This window comes from Lagopus leucura, unplaced genomic scaffold, assembly GCF_019238085.1.
Source record: "Lagopus leucura isolate 7727_CA_CO unplaced genomic scaffold, USGS_WTPT01 261-0_obj-0_obj, whole genome shotgun sequence".
In the NCBI taxonomy this organism is placed as follows: Eukaryota; Metazoa; Chordata; class Aves; order Galliformes; family Phasianidae; genus Lagopus; species Lagopus leucura.
Window position 1 is genome coordinate 1 of NW_024964582.1, and position 16607 is coordinate 16607.

The 16607-nt window shown below is 61.4% G+C and overlaps 1 protein-coding gene across 1 annotated transcript; it reads right to left on the minus strand.

The window, feature by feature from the left end:
* Window positions 1-148: 148 nt before the first annotated feature.
* On the minus strand, window positions 149-16558 carry LOC122191767 (low-density lipoprotein receptor-related protein 1). The gene is made up of 43 exons (XM_042892159.1): window positions 16342-16558; window positions 16004-16196; window positions 15599-15724; window positions 15367-15495; window positions 14862-14981; window positions 14433-14546; window positions 14191-14340; window positions 13938-14072; window positions 13475-13591; window positions 13202-13330; window positions 12997-13119; window positions 12655-12795; window positions 12385-12572; window positions 12008-12191; window positions 11804-11889; window positions 11349-11468; window positions 11077-11264; window positions 10722-10927; window positions 10354-10542; window positions 10012-10160; window positions 9547-9640; window positions 9140-9256; window positions 8927-9046; window positions 8345-8467; window positions 7943-8068; window positions 7616-7732; window positions 6163-6269; window positions 5831-5963; window positions 5456-5575; window positions 4915-5037; window positions 4568-4711; window positions 4364-4498; window positions 4026-4145; window positions 3510-3781; window positions 3240-3418; window positions 2875-2981; window positions 2599-2715; window positions 2203-2379; window positions 1409-1549; window positions 1149-1322; window positions 903-1064; window positions 485-659; window positions 149-257 (listed from the first exon to the last, which is right to left on the minus strand). The coding sequence occupies exons 1-43, from the start codon at window positions 16540-16542 to the stop codon at window positions 149-151; spliced, it is 6180 nt and encodes a 2059-aa protein (XP_042748093.1). The 5' UTR covers window positions 16543-16558.
* Window positions 16559-16607: the final 49 nt, after the last annotated feature.

The following is a 16607-nucleotide window of genomic DNA, read 5'->3' on the forward strand; positions in this document are numbered from 1 at the left end:
GGGGGGGATGACACAGATCAGGGGTTGTCAGCATTGCTCAGGAGGCAGGAGGCACCTCCCCCCGGCTTGGCGCAGGGCTCCCCCCACCGCAGCTCCCCCCAGGCCTCTCCCCTGCAGCCCCCCTCAGCCCCCCTCCTCCCCCCCCTGCTTACAGGCACTCAGGCAGCTGTGTCTTGTCGCTGATGGAGCAGGTGCCTCCGTTCAGGCAGTAGCTGTCACAGGTCAGGCAGCTGGGTGCTATCTTGCCATCAGGACAGCTGTGGGACACCCAGCTCAGTGCACCGACACCCAGGGATGCCACCAGTCCCACGCAGGCCCTCCCCCAAAGCCCTGCCAGTGCCCGCTTCATGCCAGCCCTGGGCCCCAGCCGCACCAAACAGCGTCCTCTGGGTGTGTGCCCCCCTCACCCTCCATCCCTGGCATGCAGGCTCCTTCACATCTCTTCACCCTCCCGTTCCTTTCTGCCCAGCACCGTGGCACGTACATGCAGGACACCTCTCCGCTCTGCCTGTTGATGTTGCATCTGCCCTCCTGGCACCGTGAGCACTTGTTGTCCTGGCACTGTGCGCCCTCAAACTGCGGTGGGCAGCGGCACTGCTTGACACCGTCCTTGGTCATCTGGCACACGCCGTTGTTCTCGCAGTAGTTGAAGCATTGCTCTGTGGGGCACAGAGGGCTCAGGGTGGGGGCGGAAGAGGAGATAACCCCCTCCCTTGTCCCACTGTCCACGCTCTGTGCAGTGCCCCCCCAGGGTCCCATGGTTCTCTTGGCTCATGCTCAGCCCGTGGGCAGCTGTTGGCTGCCCCAGGTCCTCTCTGCAGAGCTCCCTTCCAGCGGCTCCGCATCCAGCCTGTACCAAGTCCTCCCCAGGTGTAGGACCCCCCTTCTACCCCCCCACTCACGGTACTGGCAGCGGTCCCCGATGAAGGTGGGTGGGCAGCGGCAGTTGGGCTGGTTGCCCTGGTTCACTGTGCAGCTGCCGTTGTTGTGGCAGTAGTTGGTGCACACCTGCTGGTCGCACCGGGACCCCGTGAAGCCAGTGGGGCAGCGGCAGGTGGGCATGCCTGGGAACGAGAGCCATCACAGCAATCTGTCTGCCCGTGTAACCCACCCTCCCCTCTGAAGACTCACAGCCTCACGGCACTCACCGGATGGGGAAGCGGTGCACAGACCCCCGTTTTGGCAGTAATCTGAGCACTGGTTGATTTGGCACCTCTCCCCATTGTAGCGTGGCTGGCAGCGGCACTTGGCCTGCTTGCGGGCGTTCAGGAAGCAGCTGCCCCCATTCAGGCAGACCAGGTCGCACGTGTCGGTGGTGGGCACTGGGATTGGGTGGGAGGTGAGCAGGGCTGTGCCGCGCAGCCCCCTCCATCCTCCTCCTCCTCATCCCCCCCACAGCAGCACCTACCCACAGCAGAGGCGGTGGGGGAGGGGATGAGCACGCAGGTGCCGTTGTCCAGGCGTTTGCCGTTGGGGCAGGTGCAGACAGGGCCACTGGGGCTCAGCAGGCAGAGCCACTCACATTTCTTGCGGTCACAAGGGTTGGTCACTGCCAGAGAGAAGGGGCAGCACAGAGTGAGGCACAGCGCCGCCCCACAGCACTACAGCTGTCCGAGCCCCACTGCACCCAGTGCCTTTGGGTCACCAACTGGAGGCTTCCCATTGCACCCTGGCCAACGTGAACCCCTCACCCCCTACAACCCCAACTTGGCTCAGTCCCCCCCTGCTCCCCTCACCTTTTCTACCACACCATCATAGAATCACAGAATGGCCTGGGTTGACCACAAATACCATTGAGTTCCGACCCCCTGCTAAGTGCAGAGTCGCCAACCAGACCAGGCTGCCCAGGGCCACATCCAGCCTCCAGGATGGGGCATCCACAGCCTCCTTGGGCAGCCTGTTCCAGGGCCTCACCGCCCTCTGGGGAAAAACTTCCTCATCATATCCAACCTAAGCCTCCCCTGGCTCAGTTTAAAACCATTCCCCTTGTCCTATCACTACCCGCCCTCGTAAACAGCCGCTCCCTATCCTTTTCATAAGCTCCCTTCAGGTACTGGAGGGCCACAATGAGGCCTCCCCATGCCTTCTCTTTACCGAGCTCTTTTACTAAAGCTAAACAAGCCCGGTTTCCTCGACCCTTCCTCATAGGAGCGATCACGTGCCTTCCCCCAGAAGCAGGGGGGGCCCAAGGCCAGCACGCACCCTCCGGCTGCTTGTACTGGTGGTAGAGCACCACATCGGTGGCGTGGTTGAGGCCGGACGTCAGGTTGGTGACGGATTTATGCCCGAATTTGTGGATCTTGAAGATGCGGTTATTGATGTAGGTGACCCCATAGATGTAATCCTCAAAGATGTCGATGCTGAAAGGATGGCTCAGCCCTGGGAAAGCGAGGAGAGGACCCGTGAGGTCAGCACAGGGGCAGGCAGCACGGCCAGCCAGGTGCTGCCGTGGGCAGGGCTGAGGAGAGGCTGCAGATGGGTGGTGGGCTGGGGTCTCCCATCCTGAAAGAGGTGGGACCCAACCCAGGTGGGAACCCGGGGATGTCGCCCCTGCACAGGTCAGCCTCCTCCCTGCTGCTCCCACAGTGCTCTGCTCACCCTTTTTGTTGTCGATGGCCACCACAGGGTCGGTGCCGTTGAGCCGGATGCTGCCGATAACGGACAGCTTGGCGTCAGCCCAGTACAGCCGCTCATTGTGGTAGTCCACAGCCAGGCCTGGTGCACACACAGCCATGAGGGGGGCTCAAAGCCCACCCCAAACCACCACTGGGCAGCACGGCTACCCACTACCCTGCCCTACCCACAGCCAAGCTGAGCTTTCCAAGCACGAGCTGGCCGTCCCTCCACTTGGCGCTCCTGAGCCCCTCAGTTCACCTGTTGGCCATTGGATGTTGTCCTGCACCAGGGTCTCGCGCAGCGTCCCATCCATTGCGGCCGTCTCGATCTTGGGGTGATTGCCCCAGTCTGACCAGTACATAGTCCTGCGAAGGACACGGGCAGGTCACTGCTAGCAGGACAGTATGAAGGGGACGAGCAGGACAGCCCCCACCCCAGCAGAGGAGAAACTGTCAGCCTCCTCCCAGCACCATCCTAGCAGGGCGAGCCGACCCCAGATACCTCCCACCTGACAAAGAGCGCAGCCCTGGGGTACAGGGAGCTTCCACCACAGAAGGGTGTGTTGGTAAGGAAGCAGGGTGAGAGTAGGATCGAGGGTAAGAGGGAAAGGGCTCGAGGCTCACCCCCTAAGCGGATCAACCACAATGGCATGAGGCTCATCAATCATGCCCGAGATCAGCGTCTTGCGATTCTCGCCTTTCATCTGTGCCACCTCGATAACATCCCGCCCGGAGTCCGTCCAGTAGATGTTCCCAGCAACCCAATCAACAGCAATGCCCCGTGGCATCTTCAGCCCGGAAATCTGGGGAGGGCACCAGGAGGAAGGTCAGGGCCAGAGGGTCAGGGCTGGCTGCCTCACTGCACACCTCGCAGCACATGGGGATGGAGCTCACGTTCAGATGGGTGACGCCGCCGTCGATCTGGCGCCGGTTGCGGTTGGAGGCTGTGGAGGCAGCAGAGGAGGCAGGCAGCTCGCAGTACGAGATCCTGCCCGTGTGCCAGTTGGTCCAGTAGATCTTGTTGCCCTTGACGTAGATGTCCATGGCATCGATGCGCACGTTCTCATCACCTTGGAAGGCCGGCTCGTAGGCTGAATTGGGGTTGAAGGTGTACATGCTTCGGATCTTGTTGTCATCAGCAATATAGAGGATCTGGTGCTCCGAACCTGCAGGGAGGAGTCGTTAGTGATGCCCAGGGAGCTGCAGTCAGCCAGGCTCCATGGCATGGGACTGGGTGCTCAACTCCTTTGGGCTGGGGAGGGACAGATGAATGGGACATGCTGACAGGGTCGGGGCCAGCATCCCATCAGGACAGGCAGAGCAAAGGGGGAGGGGGAGGAATCAGGAGCAGAGTCCTGCAGCACGGCACGGCACGCTCAGGGTTTGTGCACACCCACAACCCCTCCTGACCTTCCGCCTTGCACATGTTGTCAGTCTTCATGAAGTTCTTGGCGCAGCTGCAGATGTGGGAGCCCTTGGTGTTGTTGCAGAGCTGGGAGCAGGTCCCAAAGCGCAGGCACTCATTGACATCTGGGCAGAGGGGAGGTGGGGTCAGGGAGCCCAGGCGGTGTTTCCAGACTCAGTCCTGGGGTCTGAATTCGCAGTGCACAGAACCCCCACCACCCCTCAGGCCCCACATCTGTGCCCTGAGGACACCACTTCCAACACCCCATCTGCTTTGCAGACACCAAGATGCATCCTAAGGGTGAAAAGCAGCCATAAACATGACCTTCAGCAGCAGGAAGTACCTTGACAGGAATTCTTGTCTGGAACCTTCTGGAAGCCTCTGCGGCATGTGCAGTATGTGGAGGACTGTGCCTGGATGCACTGGGCCTCATCTCCACACATGGTGGCGTTGGTCATGCAGTCATACGACTTGTGCTCTGTGGTGGGAGACACGGTCAGCACCCACACGGCCACCCAGTGCCCCCCAGCCCCCTGCTCGCACCCACCGTGAGAGCAGGACTTCTCATCAGAGCCGTCCCCACAGTCGTCGAAGAAGTTGCAGCGGAGGTTGGCGCTGATGCATTTCTTGTTCTCACACAGGAACTCATTCTTGTCCTGGCTGCAGCTCTTGGGCTTGGCCGTGGGGGACTCTGTGGGAGTACGGGCAGCACGGTGATGCCTCGGGGCCCTGGGTGCCCGGCCCCATGTGCGTAGCAGGGGGAGAGCAGCTTGGGGAGGACCCTGCAGTGCCTGCAGCTGCCCCCAACTCCGGGGAAGGAGTAGCTGGTGAAGCCAAGCCCAGCACCCTGCAGGGAGCAGCCCAAGGCCAGCAGCCAGCCTGGTCTGCACTCACCGCAGTCCTTCTCATCCGTGTTGTCTCCACAGTTGTCAATGCCATCGCACTGCCGACCGATCCACAGACATACCCGGTCGTTCTTGCAGCGGAACGGTCTGTTGGGGGGACACTGGAATTTCACTGCACCAGCAAACAGAAACAAACGGTGACGGTGAAAGGAGACGCCATGGCCAGACTGTCACGCTGGTCACGAGCTGCTGCTCAGCCTCTGCCCGATCCCAGGGAGTCCCACAGACGTGAGCAGACTCCAGAGACTAAAGCAAAGAGACTGAAGCAGACAATCAGCTGCTGGTGGCACCACAACAGGGCACGGCCTCTCTGCCCCACCAGCGTCGTCCTGAACCCGAGTTCCAGCCCCACACCCACCCATCTGTGAGGCCACTCTCAAGAGGAGCCCCTCTGCCCTCCCAGCACCACTAAAGGTGCAGAGCAGAGGGGCTCCATCTTTTCGTTGCGCCTGCGGCAGCCAGCAGGCCCCAGCCCTGCCTCCCCCCTGCGCCTGGCAGGGCCACGGCGGTGAGGAGGCAGCGGCACTCACAGCACTCCTCGGGGTTTTCATCTGAGTTGTCCCCGCAGTCGTCCTCCCCATCACATTTCCAGGCCAGCGGTTTGCACAGCGTGTTGTTGCACTGGAATTCGTCCAGGGGGCAGGTGCGCACTGCAACAGTGCAGGGAGGACAGTTAGGCCTCAGTTGGGCCACAATCAGGCCGCAGGCAGGCTCGAGTTAGGTCACAGCTAGGCCTGAGTCAGGCTGCAGCTAGGCCGCAGGTAGGCCCGAGTCAGGCCAGAGGAAGGGCTGAGTCAGGCCTCAGGCAGGCCCGAGTCAGGCCTGAGATAGGCCACAGCCAACCTGACATGGTTGGTGCTGAGCCCCATCCGCAGCACAGCTGGTGACCCCGGCACTGCCGTTACCTCCGGTGCCGCAGTCCTCCTCGTCAGTGCCATCCATGCAGTCGGCATCAGCGTCGCAGCGCCAGCGCATGGGGATGCAGTGCCCGTTCTTGCACTGGTACTGGTCAAACTCGCAGCGGGGTATGCAGTCTTTCTGCAGTGAAAGGTCCAGGGATGGTGGTCAGCAGGGACAGCCCAGGCTGTGGTCGTTTCCTGCCCCACAATGGCAGCCAGGGCTGGGCCCTCAGCCCCCAGCTCCTCACAGCCTCGTCCAGGGGCAGGCACTGGGGTGAGGGGTCCCTGCTGCCACCTGAGGGCAGGACAGGGTGCTGCTCCCCTCCCCGGCGCCGTACCTCATCAGAGCCATCAGCACAGTCGTGGTCTCCATCGCACTTCCACCGGCCAGCGATGCAGCGGCCATTGGCACACGAGAACTCGCTCTCAGAGCAGGGCCGGGGCGCTGGAGACAGAGCACAGGGCAGCCCTGAGTGCGGCAGCAAGAGTGGCAGCCTTGGGGCAGACAGCACAGCCTGACTGATGTTCGCATCCCACGGCACTGGGGACAGCGCAGGCACACAGCTGGAGACTGGGGCTAAGCCCCCGCCCAGAGGTGCAGGATGCACTAGGCAAATGCTGGGAGAGCAGAAGCCAACAGGGGGCGTTTGGGAACAAAGGGGGTACAGCCAGAGTGTCAGAGGGTCACAGGTTGCGGGGCCAAGACTGAGCCATGCGTGGGCCCTGGTGGTGCCAGGGAGCAGGGCTGGACCCATCCTGACTGCGGAGGAGATGCTGCTGCTGACGCTCTGCAAATCCACCGGGGTTGGTCCGGTCCCAGCCCCTCTGCCCTCACTCGAAACTTAATGTCTTCATTTAAAGAGACTGTACATGGAATTAAAAGATTTTGGCAGGAACCTACCTCTGAGCGCCCCATAACGACAGTGTGAAAATGGAAAAAAACATAAGATGAAGTGAAATGGCACGAACTCAAAAACACGACATGAAAACAACAGAAAAGAAAAAATTCACACTCTGGAGGCTGCAGGGAGACAGAGGTGCGTGGGCAAGTGGGCTGGCACAGGAGGGGCTGCGTCTGCAGGGCCGTCTGCCAGCCCCAGTGCCTTCCCAGGGCAACAGGGAGGGGACAGGGGTCCTGATCACCACCACCACCTCCCCAAGGATCACACTGGCCACGCACCATCCCAGTCCCCGCTGCTCCAAAGGACAGTGCTGGCACAGCTCTGCTAACAAGCAGCAGCTCGTTAAGGGGCTGCAGCTTCTGCTGCTGCTTCTCAAACCAGCCATCCTCCTGCACGTCCAGGTTTGTGAGTTGGGTCCAGCTCGTTCCAGACAGACCTCAGCCCCCTCCCGGAGGTGATGCATTTGCACAGCCTCACCCAAACCACCTCGAAGGGCACTGCCTGCCAAGCTGGAGCCAAAGTGCAAGAAGCTGGCGTAAAGCCGAGCTGCTCTGCAGCATGTCCTGCTCCATCACAGCGCCGTCCGTCAGCCCTGCAGGTGCTGGGAGGGCACTGCTGCCCACGAGGCGCCGGGCTTTGGCCCATTCCTCCCATCTGTCACTACTTCTGGCCTCTCCCCAGAGCTCCTGGAGTTGGTGGGGCGATCAGCCACACCCGCGGAGCTTTTGCCCAAGGGCAGAGCGCTGCTCCCAAGCACCAGCCCCAACCAGCCCCACGCTCCCCGCCCGGTGCAGAGTTGGGCCACGAGCAGCTGGGGGACTGTGGGGGAGCCTTGGTGCCCCCCTGCTCTGAGCTCATGGGTTAGTGAAGGTGGGAGGGCAGCACGTACTGCAGCTCTCTTCGTCCGAATTGTCCCCGCAGTCGTTGTCGTAGTCGCACTGCCAGCGGCCCGGCACGCAGCGGTTGTTCTTGCAGCGGAACTGGTAGGGCTCGCAGGTGCGCTCGTCTGGGAGGGATGGAGACGGGCATGCATCAGCATCGCCCACACAGCAGGCGCGAGCAGGAGCCACCAGGAAGAGCTGCTCGCCGCCCTCCCACATCCAGGAGGCTTCAGGAGGAGCAGGCGTCCTGCCGCACCCAGTGTGGCGCTGCCTTTGGGGATGGGGGAACACAGGAGACCCTCAGGGTTCACCTCCTCACCCCAGCCCTCACTCACCGCATTCCTCCTTGGGCTCATCGGATCCATCCCCGCAGTCATCCTCCCCATCGCACTTCCAGCGTGCTGGGATGCACCTTCCTGAGTCCTTGCAGCGGAACTCATCCACGCCACACGTCATTTGTGCTGGGGAGAAATAAATGGACATAAATATGGGGAGGGGGCATTAGCACTGCTCTCTCTTCTCCTCGGGGCTCCCTTGCAGCTGAGGGGGAAGGATCCAGAAGAGCATCACCAAAACACAGATCCAGACAGAGCCGCGCTGCCTGCAGCCTCCAATGCCAGTGGATCCGCAGGCACCAAGCAGGGACTCGGCTCCCACGGGCAGACCCACACACGCTGCTGCAGCAGAGCCCCCCAGGGGCCAGGACCCCCCCCGTCCTCCCTGTGCAGGATTCTTACTGCAGTTGGCAGGTTCGTCAGAGCCGTCCACGCAGTCGTTGTCACGGTCGCACACCCAAACGCGGGGGATGCAGCGCTTGGTGATGGCGCACTGGAACTGGTTGGGGGCACACGTCACCTCCGCTGCGGGAGGAGGCAGAGTCAGGGGAGGCAGCAGACAGGCAGGGCTCTGCCAGCCCCCACCCCACAACACCACCCCACCAAATCCATCCTGCAGATGCTCTGGGCATTGCAGCAGGTGTGCTTGGTGACGATGTGCACAAGAGGGATGGGAAGCAAAGCCCCAGAAGGCTCCTCTGTCTGCTCCTCTGGGCACCTCAGGGAGGCAGGGAGAAGGACAGACGATCTCCCCCAGCTGTGCAGTAGGCTCAGTGCAGAGCTACTGTAAATATTAAATTTGCCATTCTCACGGATGCAAGGATTCAGGCTCTATCAGGAAACAGTGGTATCAGTAAGCAGGGGGACAGAGCTCTGAGCAAAGCAGGGGAAGGAGAAAACTCCATTCCCAGAGAGCAGGCAAAGGCAATACCTGAAGACACGGAGCTTCTCACTCCCACACTGTCCCTAGCCCAGCCCACTTACGGCAGTCCTTCTCGTCCTCTCCATCCCCACAGTTGTCCTGACCGTTGCAGCGGAAGATCCCGGGGATGCAGCGGTTGGTGTTGGTGCACTTGAACTGACTGGGCAGGCACACGTGGATATCTGCCAAGGAGGTGGCACCATGGGAATGGTGCTTTATGAGGTTGCTGGAGCCTCACCAGGGTTCGAGGGCCGCAAGGAGGCGGGAGAACCCACCACAGTTGGCTTCGTCCGAGTTGTCCTGGCAGTCGTTGTCTCCATCACAGATGAAGGCCGGGTTGGTGCAGATCCCGGTGGAGCACTGGAACTGCCCTGGTCTGCACTTGAACTCAGCTGTGGGGAGAGGAGGACAGGGTGAAACGTCTGCTCTGGGGAGCACTTCCAGGGTAAACCTTAACCTGCCTCCTTCCCCTCTTTGGGGTCCTCAGCAGGGGCTCAGCAATCAGAGCAATGGTTCCTGCTGGCTACAAAGGGGCAGCAGAAGGCTGCTGACTTCCATGGGGCAACAGCCCTGGCTGGGAAGACAAAGTACAGCACTGAGCTCCAATGCGGTGACCCTCCTCTTCACCAGTGCTGTCCTCAAGGCAGGGCAGCAGCAGAGCTTTCAGGAGCGCAGCACTCACGGCAGTCCTCGGGCTCATCCGAACGGTCCCCGCAGTCGTCCTCTGTGTCGCATTTCCACCAGAAAGGGATGCATTTGTCGTTCTTGCAGACAAACTGCAACAAAGCAGAACAAGTCCAAGAGGGCAAGTCAGAAGGGGACCCCAGATGCGGAGACCCCAAGGAACCTCCTCTGCAAAGGGCTCTGACCTCTGCGCTGTCCCTTCCCACATACTCCAGTTCCTCAGTGCCCCGACCTGCACTAACCCTGGGTCCCACCTCTGGGTCATGGGGAGGGCAGCATCCCTCCAAAGCTGCATCCCACACACAGCCACAGTCTGTATGTGCTGTGAAGTGCCACAGGAGGGAGGTGTTGCCCGCACCGTAAGTCATGCATGCATCTCAGCCCAACGCACCGCACCTGCACCGGTGCTTGCACTGAGCACAGCAAAACCGTGCAGGAACAGTGCGCGCACGTGGGGTGCTACCTGGCTGGCTGTGCAGTTGGAGACGCAGGTCTTGCCATCGCTGCCCAAGTAGAAGTTGGTGGGACACGCACACTTGTGCCCTCCACCCGGAGACAGGAGGCAGAGGTTGCTGCAGCCGGCGTTGTTGGTCTTACAGGGATGGTTTGGAACTGGGAAAATGAGAGGGAGAGAGCTGAGTCAGATCCAGGGGGAGGCCCTGGGTTGCCCCCCAGCTGCAGGTCCCCACTCACAGCACACATCTGCCTTTGTGCCCCTCTTCTCCCTGCCTGGCAACCCCAGACCCCATTGGCATCGAGTGCCCAGTCTGCCCTCCTGCGCTGCTCCTCAGAGCCCCCGGCTCACCATCAGGCTGCCGGTACGGGTGGTAGATGTGGATGTCCATGGGGCGGTGCAGAGTGCTGATCAACAGCGTCTTGTTGGCACCCGTGGTCTTGTGGGCTCGGTTGATGGATTTGGTCTCCCAGTCGGTCCAATAAATGTAATCCTCAAAGAGGGTGAGTGCAAAGATGTGCGGGATATCCTGGCTCAGCACTGCGTGGGGGAGAGGGCAGCTCAGCAAGGGGCAGCCTGCAGCCCCCCACCTGCCTTCGACAGCAGGGTCAGCTCTGCTGGGAGCCAGCACTGGGAGCTGGAGACCCCACCCCAAACCCAGGCTCCAGCTCAGAACCTCAGGACCCTGCTAAGGCCCAGAAGGGCCGCACAGCTCTCACCTGTGTGCCTGTTGGAGCCGTCCAGGCTGGCAAACTCAATGTAGTCCTCCCGGGCATCTGCCCAATAGATGCGACTGTTGATGTAGTCGAGCGTGAGGCCGTTGGGCCACGTTATCTTGGTGTCGACGATGACGCTACGGTTAGTGCCATCCATGCCAATCTTCCCAATCAGTGAGTGGTCCCCCCAGTCTGTCCAGTACAGGTAACTGGGAAGGAAACAGTAGAGCAGAGCGGGTCTGAGCCAGTCCAAAGCACACACACGACTAGGGTCCTGCAGGGCCGGGGGTAAAACCCCCCTCCCAGCACAACAGAGGACCACCAGCCCCCACCCTGGGCAGATCCCAGAGGCTCTCACCCGTTCTGCACATCCACCACCAGCGCCCGCGGCTCACGCAGCCCCGAGTTCACCAACACGGTGCGGTAGGCTCCGTTCAGCTTCGACACTTCGATGGTGTCCCTGCCTTTGTCACACCAGTACAGGTTGCCCCCCACCCAGTCCACCGCCAGCCCATCGGGGTTGCTGAGCCCGGTGCGGTGCAGAACCTGGAGAGAGAAAAACCAACGCGTTGGGATCAGGCAGGCAGCAGCCCCTCCCAGCTGCACACAGCAGCCGTCCCCGACCCCCACCTGGACGTTGCTGCCATTGATGTGCATGCGGCGGATCATGCTGCCCTGCGTGGTGACATCTGTCCAATAGATCATTTGCTCCCGGTAGTCAAAATCCAGAGCCACGGCATTGTTCAGGCCCTGGGAGGAAGAAGGAAGCAGCCGAACAGTTTCACCTGCTGGTGTAGGGTCAGGGGGGTTTCATGAGCCCCCAGCAGCCCCTCCAGTCCCGGCAGCGAAGAAGTGGAAAGCACCCACAACTGCTGTGCAGACCCTGACCTGTCAAGGTCCCACACAAGAGCTGTTTGCACAGTACCTCCTGCACTGTCGTAGTGAGAGCTCGTGTGCATGGAGCCCATTGCCTGTGGGAAGCCAGGAGCCCAGACCCTCATGCCGGGAGGCTTTGTGCATGCTGGACCCACCCCCCCAGCTGCAGACTGCACCCCACAGGCCGGTGCTGCCCTCCTGCCCCACACCTGCTTGAGCAGAGTGTAGTTGGAGCCGTCCAAGTTGAGCTTCCGCAGGTAGTACCGGTTGGCAAAGATGAGGAAGGGCTCCTCGTCTGCACGAAGGGATCAGAAGCTGGGTCAGGACCTGCTCTGTGGGTCCTCCCCACACCAGGCACAGAGCACTGCCAGGGGCTGCAGCACCAGCAGCACCCTGCCTCAAAGCCCACTCACCTGTGACAGCCTTACAGCTGGTGGGGTTGTCGGGTTTGAGCTTGTAGCCCTCTATGCACAGGCACTTGTAGCTCCCCAGGGTGTTGATGCACTTCTGGCTGCAGGGGTAGGTGGTGGAGCACTCATCGATGTCGATACATGTCTTCCCATCGTCCTTCAGCCTGAACCCGGGACGGCATCTGCACTGCAGGAGGCATTGGGGATGTCAGACACGGCCGGGGACCCACGGGAGAGGTAGGTGCATGCAGACAGGAGGAGGTGAGAGCTGCACACGCAGGCATGGGCTGAGAGCACCGTGCATGCTGCAGCACAGAGCAGGAGCGGCACTCGTGCTGAGGTCTGGGAGGCACAGCAGCATTGCTCCAGAGGGCCCCTACCTTGTAGCCGATCTTGAGGTCCTCGCACTCCTGGGAGCAGCCGCTCAGCTTCTTGTTGAGGCACTCGTTGATGAAGCAGTTCAGCTCATCAGAGCCATCAGTGCAGTCGTTGTTGCTGTCGCACAGCAGAGCTTCTGGGATGCACTTCCCGTTCTTGCACATGAAGAAGGAATCGTTGCATTTGCTCTCTGCAGCGGAGTGAGAGGCGGCTGTCAGTGCGAGCGGTGGGGCAGCCCCACACCTTGGACCCAAACGTGGCCCCGTGGGCACCTGGGCTGCTGCAGCGCGGGTTCTTGGGTGCCTCATCCGAGTGGTCGTGGCAATCAAACTCTCCATCACACTCCCACTGACTGTTGCTGAGGCAACGGCCGTTGGCACAGCGGAATTCATGGGGGCCACAGGTGGGGTACTCTGTTGGTGACAGACAGCATCGGCGCGGTCATCCTTGCCCCCACCGCCCCCTGGGGACCATCAGGCAAGGAGGGCTCTGCGGGCACCTCTGCACTCCCCAGACAGTGAGCGGCGCCTGTGTGCACAGTGGGTGCCCTCCTGCAGCCACTCCCTCTGCTCACCCACCCACCCCCGCTCACCCCAGCCCCCTCCAGCACCCACCACATTCTGGGGATTCGTCGGAGCCATCGCCGCAGTCGTCATCGTGGTCACAGACAAAGTGTTTGGGGATGCACTGACGGTTCCCGCACATGAACTCCCGCTCATCGCAGGTGTTGTTGTACACTGGGATGACGCGGAGTGCTCAGTCCCCGCTCTCCATGTCCTCCCTCCAACTCCCCCCTCCCCAGCCCCCTGGGGGACTCACGGCAGCCAGCAGCGAGGGTCTCATCGGCCCCATCGGCGCAGTCCTTGTCCCCATCGCAGAGCCAGCGCTCTGGCACACAGACGTAGGTACCTGGGCACTGGAAGGACCCCGTGCTGCACGTGGTCAGCCCTGGAGAAGGGATAATCGGGGAAGAGCCGCTCATGGAGAGGCTGCGCTCCAGGCCAGGAGCCTCGTGCCCCAGGGTGTGCAGAATGCAGGAGGGCAGAGAAGTGTGGGGAGGCGGCGGCGGAGAAGCGGGGCTGCAGCACTCACGGCAGCGGCTGTCCTCGTCAGAGCCATCCCCGCAGTCGTCAGCCCCGTCGCACACCCACAGCTTGGAGATGCAGCGGTGGTTGTTGCATTCAAACTGCACGGGGTAGCAGAACTTGTCTGGGAGGGGAGAGGAGGGGCTCAGGGCTGGGGCAGCAGCCCTGCATTGTGCTGGGAAGGAGGAGTGATGTGGGAGCCCAGTATGGAGCTGGGATGGCTTCAGTGTGAGGTTTGATTGGGGAGGTTGGAACATAAGAAGTAATTCCAAGAGCTGCAACCAAGCACCCTTAAAGTGACCGTGGGCACGCACAAGTGCTGGGCAAGCAGATCTGCTCTGTTCACAGGGAGAGGTCCAGGCTTGTGGAATAAGGGCACAAAGAGCACTGGGGGCTGCTCCCTGGCTGTGGGATCTCGGAGGAGGGGCCCCTCTGCTCTCTCCCCCCACTGTGCCCCGTGCTCTCCCCACCCTGCCGCTCACTGCAGTGCGTCTCATCCTCTCCATTCTCGCAGTCGTCCTCCTTGTCGCAGGTCCACGTCATGGGGATGCAGCGCCCGCTGGGGCAGGCAAAGTAGTTGGCCGGGCATTTGGGCTTCCTCCCACCTGGGGTGGGAAGAAAACAGCCGTGAGAACAGCAGTGTGGGCCCCCCTGCCCGAATATGGGCCCCTCCAAAGGAAGATGCGCTCAGCGGCAATGCATGCCCACGCTGGGAGCTCTCACCGGGGCAGTTGCGCTCGTCTGAGTAATCTCCGCAGTCATTGGCCCCGTCGCACACCCAGCTGGGCGCGTAGCACAGGGACGTGTGCTCGCACTTCTGGAACGTGGTGCCCTTCACTCCCAGCTTGAAGTAACTGCTGCAGTCAGTGGCAGCTGTGGGGAGGCACGGCGTAAGCTGATGGCCGCAGCTCTGGCACACAGCGCTTGGGGGCGGTGGGGACGCGGGACGCATGCAGGGCACTCACTGCAGTTCATTTCATCTGAAGCATCCTCGCAGTCGATGAACTGATTGCAACGGCTTGAGTTCCCAATGCAGCTCCCATCGCGGCAGCGGAACTCAGTGGCAGCGCAGCTGGTTTCTGCAATGAGGTTGGTGAGGTTGGGTGGGGGTCCCGGCACCCATGGCCGCCCTGCTGCTCCTCCACACCCACCACGGTCACACTGCATGCCGCCATCACCCCGTGCTCCCCCAGCCCTGACTTTCAGGCAGCTCTGAGTGCTGCTACGGTGCCTGCAGAGCTCTCCCTCCCCGCTCTGTGTTTGACAGCAGCACAACCAATTTAGACCTTGACTCTCCGCTCAGCCCTCCTGTTGAGCTGAAGGTAACCCCTTCCCAATGCCTCTGTCCCCATCCCAGGCAGCTGACAGCACCCTGGCAGGCAGCCATCCCTTACTGTTGCACGGCACTTCGTCCGAGTTGTCCCCGCAGTCGTCCACGCCATTGCACCAGAAGCGGCTGGCAATGCAGCGCCCGTTCATGCAGTGCAGGAAACCCTTCTTGCATTTGCGGCTGCCTGCGAGAGAGCGGGGCTGTCAGTGCTGGGGGTTTGCCAGCGATGTGGGACCCTTCAACAGAGGAGAAACTGCACAAGCAGAGTAAGGAAATGGATTCCTGGATTTAAGCTTGGCTTTTTGCAGCAGAGATCCTCCCCAGCTGCAAAGCAAGGGCTGCTGCAGAGCAAGGGTGCTGCAGACCCAAATGGGACAGCTCAGGTCCCATTCTCCAGAATTAGGGCAGCTCTGCAGACCTCACAGCCCAGCCGCTTTGTCCTAGCTCTGGGGCAAAGAGGGACGCAGAGCAGCAGAGGGACGTGAGCTGGCAGCCAGCAGCCAGTAGCCCCGCCGGCTGAGCAGGGTGCACGCGTGGGATGAGCGAAGCAGCAAGAGGAGGAACCTTACTGCAGTAGGACTGCTTCTCATCCGACTTGTCCTTGCAGTGCACCACGCCGTCGCATGTCCGGCTGAAGTCGATGCAGTCGCCGTTGCCACACTCGAACTCATCGTGCACGTTGCAGGTGGAGTTCAGAGCTGGGAGGGGCGCAAGGAGGGTCAGTGCCGCCGGGAGGAGAGGAGCCCCTTCTCCTCCACCCCATCCCCTCCTGCTGACTGTCAGCTTCCACCTCCCCTCCACCTTTGCAAGTTAAATCCTCCTGCAGCACACGCTCGCCACGGCACGAGCAGTTGACATGTCCTTTGGGGGTGAGCAGGCACAGGTCCTGGCAGCCGCCGTTGTTCACCCTGCACAGGGACAGCTCACCTAGGAGAGACAGAGCAGGCACACTCAGCAGCTCTTTCCCTGCGTCCTCTGGTGGGGGTGGGGAAGGCACGGCATCCTCCCCAGGCACTTCAGTGGGGGGATGCATGGGGTTGGGGGTGTCCATCCTCCCCAGAGCTCAGCAGGAGCACAAATGGGGTGAATTCTCTCTCTTCAGCCTGCACAGAGCTTGAGTGTCCCCAGGAGATTGGGATGTCCCCAAGGAACAACCTCAGGGCAGGAAGGAAGGACGGTTGGACATTCTCTGCAGGGCATCCTTACAGCTGTCAGTGTCGTTGGCCACAGCAATGATGCCCATGGGCTGCTGGGGGATGTCAACGCGCAGCAGCTTCATGTCGGTGCCCACATATTTGTTGGCTCTCTGCACGGCACGGCGCACCCAATCCGTCCAGAAGATGTAATCACCATAAACAGCCAGGCCAAAGGGGTGGACAGGCTCTGATTTCAGGATCACCTGCAGGACATTGGCGAGCCGTAAACACGAAGCATCCTGGCTGTGGGACAGCCCCAAACACAGCCTGCCCCAAACAAACACAGCCTGCCCCATCTGCCTGCCCACACACAACCACTCTTCTTGCCCCCCCCCCCCCCCCCCCCACATGGCGATGGGTCCCATCATATTCACAGCGCTCAATCTTGTCCAGCGTGGCATCAGAGAAATAGATCTTCTCAGCCTTGTGGTCGATGGCCAACCCGTTGGGTGTGCGGATGTCCTGGTCGATGATGATGAGGACATTGGCACCAGACAGGGTGGCACGCATGATGCTGGGGTGCTGCTCATTCCAGTTGGTCCAGAACATCAGGCTGGAAGAGAAGGGAAGGAAGGAAAGGGGAGTGAAGGGGAAGGGGAAGGGGAAGGGGAAGG

Excerpts from the sequence above, each read along its gene's own strand:
- LOC122191767 (XM_042892159.1), bottom strand. The coding sequence starts at position 16,542 with ATGTTCTGGACCAACTGGAATGAGCAGCACCCCAGCATCATGCGTGCC. Across the intron at positions 12,573-12,654 it reads CCCGCGCTGCAGCAGCCCAG|AGAGCAAATGCAACGATTCC; the intron begins GTGCCCACGGGG and ends ACTCCGCTGCAG. Across the intron at positions 10,543-10,721 it reads CGGCTCCAACAGGCACACAG|TGCTGAGCCAGGATATCCCG; the intron begins GTGAGAGCTGTG and ends TCCCCCACGCAG.